Consider the following 8,513-nt stretch of genomic DNA (forward strand, 5'->3'; position numbering starts at 1 on the left):
AGAGAAGCGCAGGCGAGAAGCGCAGGCAGAGAAGCGCAAGCGAAGCAGCGCAGGCAGAGAAGCGCAAGCGAAGCAGCGCAGGCAAAGAAGAAGAGCATCAGGTGACCTTGCCGGGAGTTATATCTCCTCGTTGACCGCAAAGCCCCCTGGGGAAACGTAGCTGCTCTTCTCCTCTGGACAGGCACCCGGAACTTGAGCATCAGCAGTCAAACCCCCAGTGCATTGCATGATGTTATGATGTGGAATACCGATAATGAAAAATCATGAAACCATGACACACATCCAGGCCGTGACCTGGTACCTCAGTGGCACGCACCGATGTGACAATGGAGGAAAGCAGCACTCTGGAAGCAAGGTCCTGCCAAAAGCACTTTAACAGGACTTTTCATTTGTAAACATCCGGGACGGTGGAAAAGCCATTGACAACTCAGTCATACGCTCCTACCCCTGCCAACAATGTCACCAGCATGGGTGCTTGGGGTGTCCTCCGGATATTTAGGCATTCACATGGGTACTGCTTCATCTCCAAAGCAGCTCCTCTATGGCACTCTCAATGCCAGGTCACTGGAAGAGAGCATGCACAGCCTGTGCATTCACTTAATTTGATTAGGAAATGGAGAGTTGCTTAATTGAGGACACTCTAATTAGAGCAGCAAAGGTTAGAGTGCACGTCCAGGCCAGAGGGAGACCAGGGTAAGGGGAGTAATACAGAGAACAGAGCAGTGGCAGAGGTGGAATCAGCACTAAAAGCTGACCAAGACCACCCCAAGTCCACCGATGCTGCACTCCCATGACAGTGAAGCAGCTTCCTCAGACAGCTGTAGAAGTCCCTTTGAAAGCAGGGGCAACACCTTAAGAGCTGCAGCCCACACAATGAGAGCTACACGGTCAGAGCCAGAGCAGCTTCTGAGAGGTCTACACCAATTTTACTTTCTGCTAACTAAAGCAGTGTTATTTCCTTGGAAGACCATCTAGTACAACAGGCCTGGGCAGGGACATGGCTTTTGCTTCTCCCTGCATGGCTGTGTGCGGTGTCCCATGCTGAGGACATGGGGATTCCTGAGGAGCTGCTCTTACCATTCCCATCAGGATCAGCCTTGACTGCAGTGTACATCTCTCGGATGTTTTCAGGGGTCATCCACCTGCCGTTCCCGAGGCGGGTGTGAGTCAGCACCTAAAATTCAGAAGCAGATTAACACTGGGCACTGGTTTCTAGTACTATGCAACCCTCCCAGTTTCCTGCTTGAGGCCTGGCCAGCTCTCCTCTGCAGTGCATCAGTCAGCCTGGCGTCAGCACATCTCTGCACACAGATTTGAGTGGAGATCATCGGGCACCACGCTGTGTGGCAGATCTGCATTTTCATTTCCAGTTTAGGTGATGGCAAATGACTGCTGAAGCTCAGTTAACCAATCCTTAGGTGGATGAGGTACAGCTCTCAGCTAACTTTGACCTCCAGAAGCGACATCCTTCTACCTACTCCGATGCATGCTGCCCTGCAGGACAAGGCTGCTGAAGAGCTGTGGGCAAGGTGCTCCTTATTCCCCTCCCAGGTTTGTTACTGTGGATGATTCTGAAGCCCCGTGAGCTGCAGGAGGGCACAGCCAGCTCTACTGCACAAACTCAGTGTGCTGGGACACAGTCAAGAAGAAATGCACTCTACCTCTTTGAGCTGCAGCTGCCCATCCTGATTATGGTCCAGCAGATTGAAGAAGTCCATCTGGCTGATTTCTATCATTTCCATGGCTTCCTCGTAGTCATCCGTCGGTAGGATCTGGCTTTTCTGCAGCCCCTTCAGCTGTGCCAGATGGATGATGAGTTTGCACTCCTCCTCTGTCAGGAAGTCTGGAATTTCTGCAGGAAAATGAGAGCAGTAATGGAGACTGAGGAACTGTTACGTTAGGACAAATACTAACAGCAGACCACTGAAAAGAGAGGAAAATAGGAAAATTTAAAAACTTCCTAGCAAGCCAGGGGGGTAGGACAGTCAAATATATGTACCTTTCTACCCGAAGAGCTCTACGACAGCACACACCTCACACCTGAGCTCCAGGAGATGGGTATTTTTACAGCAGCCATTCCTCAATGTTTGGATCCTGGGGTCAAGCCCCTTATTTTCTTGCAGATCACCACAATGGACAAAGGAGTGAACAAACACAGGCATATCACTGCGTTTTATCACTTCAAAGGTTACATGTGGATCACAGTCTGGAACTGCTGTTTTACAGGAAGGGAGGCCAGAAGTCCTTACAGGGAGAAGAGAGGATGGCTAGGGTTTCATGCTCCTTTGCTCTGCAGCAGAGCAGGCAGCACCTAGAAAACAACCAAACTCCATTTGGGGATACCCAGCACACTGCTCTACTGGGAAACTCAACTTCCTGACTTATTCCCATTCATTCCCTCCAATGAAGGGGGAAGAAGTACAGCCATCCGAGCAGGACAGGCTTAAGTGAATATGGCTGTGATAGGCTGGATTAGATGATTTTAAATGTATTTTCCAGTCGTAATGATTCTGTAAGTGCTTTCAGACACGAAGTCCTGCTCTCTAAACTGCAGCCCTGCAGGGTGTGTGCTGAGGACATATCACATCCCAGCTGCAGCAGCAATCCTCAAAGACGGAAAGAAAAAATAAAAGTTAATTACTTCCACGACCTTAAATCAACCCTATCAGCTCCGACTGTCAGTAAGCAGTTGGCCTCTTAAGTGCATACCAGAACTGGCCCTGTAGAAAACGCAATGCTCCTGGGAAGCCCTGGGGATACAATGCAGCTGTATCCCTCTGAGGACACAATTTCTGCCACCAGCAGAACAATGTCCTTGTAACAGAGGGGGCTTTGGGGCCAGAGCTTCCGCTGTCCCGAGCGTCACGGCCTCACACCAGGTCAGAGCCAACCATACCCACTGGCAAGCAACAGTCTCAGGATCTCCAGTTCCTCAAACCGGGCTCAAATAATGACAGCTTCTGGAATCTTAATTACGTGCTGGAGGAAGGACAATCCCTCTCTTCAGTGGTGGTAATGGGATTTTGTAACGAGGTAGAAATTGCATTAGCAGGAAGTGCTTTCTGCCAGGCAGGTTGCAAGGTGAGGGGCTTTCCAGCTAAGAGCTGGCAATCCGCAGTGCAAACAGCCTTCCTTCCCAGCTGCAAATTGGTTCCTGTGCCCACTGCTCTCCCAAACAGTTAACTTTGGCTGTGAGACCATCCTATCTCTCATCCCGCTCAACAATGGGTCCAGCTAAACAAATGCCTCCTAATTGACTTTGAGCAACACTTGATTGCTTTCAGAAGAAAAAAAAAACAAAAGAGAGGAAAACATTGGGGTTTATGAAATAATGACTAATCCTGGAGCAAGAGAAAGGGGTTGGGTTGGAGAGCTGGTGTCAAACAGAGAGCCCCAAGACACAGGGCCAAGGCATTCACCCCCTCCCCAGCTGCCCTCATTTCCACACCTGCTGATCTAAGCCAAACCCCTGCTAAAATCCAAACAATCGGGGCCGCTGGCAAACGAAAATTGGAGCATTGTCTTCCCCAAGAGGGCTCTGAAAGGGCCGCACTTAATGAGGATGGATTGCCACGGAGGTGGCTCGCAGGCTATAAAAGGCGTTCTGCGGGCTGGAGCAGCTCAGTCCGGGTGTGCTGCAAGCTCACTCCGAGCACCATGAGGGCTGTGAGCACAGAGAAGGCGTCCCGCAGGCGGGGAGCCCCGTGGCTGCCAGGCCTGCTGCTGCGCCTGCTGCTGTGGGGCTGCCCGGGGGGGCGGGCCAGCTACCTGCGCAGGTCCTCCAGCTGCACCGCCATCCCGCGCAGCATGGCCCTGTGCTACGACATCGGATACTCGGAGATGAGGATCCCCAACCTGCTGGAGCACGAGACCATGCCGGAGGTGATCCAGCAGTCCTCCAGCTGGCTGCCCTTGCTGGCCAGGGAGTGCCATCCCGACGCCAGGATTTTCCTCTGCTCCCTCTTTGCGCCCATCTGCTTGGACAGGTAAGGCATTTGTGTGAGTTCTTTCCGCATCGCACCCCGGCAGCGATGGCATTCGCCTCCTGAGAGAAAAGACCTGCAATCTGATCACAGCCGCTTTCAGGCAGCACAGTGAGGGACATGGGATTACCCAGCAGGGACTCTCCTCGCTTCTGAGGGAGAACAGAACTCCCGTCCAACTTCCAGAACAGCCTTTTGTTGCTTGCTTCCCTGCTCCCCTCCAGGCTCATCTACCCGTGCCGCAGCCTGTGCGAGGCCGTCAAGAGGAGCTGTGCACCCGTCATGGCTTGTTATGGCTATCCCTGGCCCGAAATCCTCAACTGCAACAAGTTCCCTGCAGACCACGAGCTGTGCATCGCTGCCGTCTCCACGGATGAAAGTTCCTCCAGCAGGAGAAGTAAGGGCATTTTTTCTCATATGTTTTCCCATGTGTAATGCTGAATACTCACAGGGATGAGCCTATGCCTTGCCTATGTTCATAGAATGGCTTGGGTTGGAAGGGACATCAAGGATCATAAAGTTCCAGCCTAGCTCCTAGAGCTTCTGGCTTTAAGCTATATTTAAAAAGAAAGGTGGAAATTCTAGTTTTTCCTCTATGAGAACTGCACTGTGACTAGAAAAGGAGTGTGACATTGGCTGAAGCTTGTTCCCTCAGCTCTGCTCATCACTACCTGGGTGCCCTCAGACAGCGGGGCTTGGGGCAGGGGGAAAATCTAAAAGACATGGAGCTCACAGTGCGCCTGTCCAGGAGGGGAAAAGCAGCAGACATTCATTAAGCAATGTCACAGCAACATGCAGCAACAAACACAGCCTACACAAAGCACAGCGAGCAGTGCCTGCCCCACCGTGGGATGGGGAGCTTAACATTCCTATCCTGGGGCTGGATAGCTCAGGAGGAAGCACCATTTCAAAACTACAAGCCACCACTCGTCGATGTCAAAACCGTGTGATGCCTTTTCCAGCAATGGGCGTTCTAACCAGCTTTTTGTTGCAGCAGTGCCTCGAGCCAGCTGCAAGGACTGCGAGCTGGAAGAGGCCAGCACTGCCAGGGAGATCCTGGACAGCCTCTGTGCCAATGATTTCAGTGAGTACACCCACCTGCCCTCCCTGCAGCCAGCACAGCCTCCAGCAGGGAAGCTGTGACACGCACAAAGAATGGCTTGGCCATAAGAACTGACTTGGAGGAATCATGGCTTTTATAAGCAGGTTCCAGAGACGATCAGTTCTCAGTGTACCTGTTAAGTAACAGGACTTGCTGCTTGTGCTACTGCTCCTTAGAAGCACTCTGCTCGTGCCACAGTGTTGCTATGCCTTGTGCACTCGTGAGAAAAGCGGGGTGGAAAGAACAGTGCTCAGTGCTGGAAGAGCTCAGCTCAGCTGAGAACTTTTCCACAATGACTGCAATTGCACGGGCTTGGGTGGACGTGTCACCACATTAGAGGAGCAGCACAAAAGCTCATGTTAGCTGTGCGCGTAAGTTGCCAAAAGCTATGATGTGTAAGCAGAACTAACAGCTCTTTTTCCCCACTCCAGCAGTGAAAATCCGAATCCTCAGGAAGAACACGACCACAACCGTCTCCGACTTCGACCTGGACCCCTCCAGGGTGGAGGTGCTGAAGCACGGCCCGCTCCTCAGAACTGAAATCCCAGGCAGGCTGCAGCAGTGGCTGGACATCGATGCTACCTGCGCCCACAACATCATGAGAGGCACTCACGCGGGGGTCTTTGTCATCAGCGGAGAAGTGCAGAGCGACAAAGTGGTGGTGAACAAGGCCTACGCTTGGCAGAAGAAGAACAGGAACCTGCACCAGGCCGTGCGGAGATGGAAACATCACCGCTGCCCCGAGCAGGCCGGCAGGAAGGTCTGAGATCTCGATCCTAATGCTAAGAAATGGCTCCCTTCCCTACGGCTAGGAAACTCCTTCCCTGGGCAGTTGGTGTTTTGGAGATGTACATTCAGTATTTTTAGGCGAATCAAAGCAGTCATAGTCAGCAGGTAGGGCCTCACTACAGATCCCTGAGATCACTAATACCCTTTTCCCGAGACAGAGCTTAGGGATGCAGACTTAACATATTCCTATGGCAAGTTCCTGCAAATCCAGGACTTACAGCGGATGGCTTTGCGCAGCATCAGTGACTTGAAGTCCACAGGCGAGCAGACTAGAAGAGACCTTTAAAAACATGGGCTTCTGCACAGGTGAAAGGAAACGACCCCTCTTGAGCACCCAGCAGACAGCTGAGGATTTCTGCATAACTGGGAATGACCACTTTTTGACTTAAAGCATGCAGTTTGGATCAGAATTTTCTGGTAACTGTGAAGCTACTGAAGATACCCCCAGAGCCTTGAGAGAGGTGGCAACAACACTGGGAATCATGCTCACCAGTGGATGTAGCCACAGCTCTACGTGAACAGAAAGCAGAAAACTGCAAATCCCCAAGTGAGAAAACGAGTTGGATTTCTACTGTCTAACAAAGCACTGTCCATGGAAAGTTTTCTACACTGGATTAAACTTGAGAATGAAATAAAAATGACAGAAAAAATAAAAAAACACACAGCTTTGGAGATAAATACGTTCTTCCCTGTGCTCAAAGCCTGCAGCCTCAGTTGTGGAGAGAACCGCCAGCTTTGATGGAGACACATTGCCTCCCTGTGCTCGTAAAGCACACCAACAACCCAGCCAAGACTGTCTCTTCAGATTTAATATGGGCTGAGATTAGCACTCACATTGCAATTCAGCTGCGCTCTGACATTTGTGTAGCAATTACTTCTATTTCCCTGAGGCTCAGAAGAAAAACACAGAGAGATTTCCTATTTTTATTCCTCCCTGCTGCCTCGTCTCGCAAACTGCCGCCCGACCCGCAGGGCCTGCTGCCAGGTGGTCCCTGTGATGGCAGCATCTCTGAACAGACTGCGTTTTGAAAACACAACAAGTAAAAGCTCTGAAAGTTGAAAAAGGCTTTGTCTGATATTTGTTTTCCATTAATGGGATTATTTGATTACTGGTGTTTCCCAACTAAGAAGCGCACAGATGGTCTGACTTACAAGCTTAGAAATGATGTCTCATAACCAGAGGCGGGAGGGGGGGGGAGGAGGGAGGGGGAAATAGGGCAGGGACTTTTTCAGAGCTCCATGAAATACACTTGGGTTCAATGCAGATGACTTACACACATTTAAAACAATAAACTGTGCGCTCCCTGTGGTGCCCAGCCCCAAAGCCCAGAGCTCCCACTAAGCCATCAGCCAGCTGCCCACAGCCCCACACCACCCTGCTTTGCTGAAAGCAAAGATAACAGCGCAGCCACTTCTCCCTACACCGGCTCTCATTCAGCAAAATCCCCTTCAGGACTTCAAGAGTTCTGCCAGCGACTTCTGGCTTTGTCTAACACCACCCCATTAAATATACACCTCTGCCAATTTAAACAACAGAGACGCAATAATTAGATTTTAAAACAGTCAATTTAGGTCGGTGCTGTTTGTGTAGATAGAGAGGTCTCTGGAATTCTTTTTAAGTCACAGCTGGCTCCTGGCAGGTCCATCTGGGAGATAAGAGCTGTCTTGCGAGTCAAGGTTTCTAAATTAGGGCTTCCCTATCAGAGGATAAAGGAGAGCAGACTGGGAGGGATCTGAAATGCTGCCTGCCCAGGGCCGTCCCCAAAGCCAGCATCAGAAGGTACAGCCTGCCCCAGAAGCTGACAGAGGTGCCCGAGTCACATCAGGGGCTGTGGGATCACTGCTGCCTGCGGGTGCCCTCCTGGAGGCCAGCATCAGTCCAGCGGAGCAGCACCGGTGGGGCACAGAAGGTTGCAACCGGAGCAGGAAAATCACTGCCCAACCTGTGTCACGGGTCTGCTCACTGCACAAGCAGTATGAGCTCCAGACCTGAGTTCAATGAACGTCTGATGGAGAACCTGCTAGAAATGAGCCATGAACACTGCATACGTAGAAACGACAACTGCATTAAAGGAATTTAATAAGAAAATGCTCTGATCTGTGGCCAGATTTTCAGTCTGTATAATCGATTCCAAATCAGAGAAAAGCTCAGGTATTGGCAAAGCATCTCAAGGCCCCCAGCGTCACCAGCTCAGAGCCAACAGGTCTGCTCTGCCTTTGCAGTAACACGAGCTCCATCACCAAATTAACCGGCGCATTCCCAGCGGATTTCCACAGCACGGGGAGCGGGGCGGGGGCTGCAGGGCTGCACTCACCCCAGGGAGTCGCAGCGACGCGAGGAAGGCTGCAAACCATCAAGAGGGGAACGCGGTGCGGCCGCGCTGCAGAGCAAACCGAGAGCAGGGCACAAAGCCGGCGGGCAGCGGGCACCGACACCGCCCCGCTTTACCACCGCTCACCGCCCCGCACTCCCGTCCCTCCCTCCCTCACGCTCCGCGGTCTCCCGGGGTCCTCGGCCGCCCGTCCCGCTCTCGGCACACGGCAGGGACGCGGGCTCCGATCCGCGGGCACTCACCGAAGAGCAGCGGCTTGAGGCTAAGGGTGCGCGCGGCGCGGGTCCGGCCGGGCCCCAGCTCCAC

At 52.1% G+C, this 8,513-nt stretch overlaps 2 protein-coding genes across 2 annotated transcripts in view; one reads left to right on the plus strand and one right to left on the minus strand.

The window, feature by feature from the left end:
* Window positions 1-8,513, minus strand: part of P4HTM (prolyl 4-hydroxylase, transmembrane) — a 20,115-nt gene that overhangs the window by 9,549 nt on the left and 2,053 nt on the right. The window contains exons 2-4 of the mRNA XM_010718660.1: window positions 8,450-8,507; window positions 1,662-1,852; window positions 1,078-1,174 (exon numbers count right to left, since the gene is read on the minus strand). Of these exons, the coding sequence (XP_010716962.1) occupies window positions 1,078-1,174; window positions 1,662-1,852; window positions 8,450-8,507 (346 nt within the window). The remainder of the gene's footprint in view (window positions 1-1,077; window positions 1,175-1,661; window positions 1,853-8,449; window positions 8,508-8,513) is intronic.
* On the plus strand, window positions 1,828-6,933 carry LOC100547693 (secreted frizzled-related protein 5-like). The gene is made up of 4 exons (XM_010718614.3): window positions 1,828-3,986; window positions 4,208-4,380; window positions 4,978-5,067; window positions 5,517-6,933. Exons 1-4 carry the CDS (start codon window positions 3,658-3,660, stop codon window positions 5,849-5,851), a joined length of 927 nt encoding a protein of 308 aa, XP_010716916.1. The 5' UTR covers window positions 1,828-3,657; the 3' UTR covers window positions 5,852-6,933.

The sequence above is a fragment of the Meleagris gallopavo genome, chromosome 14 (genome assembly GCF_000146605.3).
Source record: "Meleagris gallopavo isolate NT-WF06-2002-E0010 breed Aviagen turkey brand Nicholas breeding stock chromosome 14, Turkey_5.1, whole genome shotgun sequence".
In the NCBI taxonomy this organism is placed as follows: Eukaryota; Metazoa; Chordata; class Aves; order Galliformes; family Phasianidae; genus Meleagris; species Meleagris gallopavo.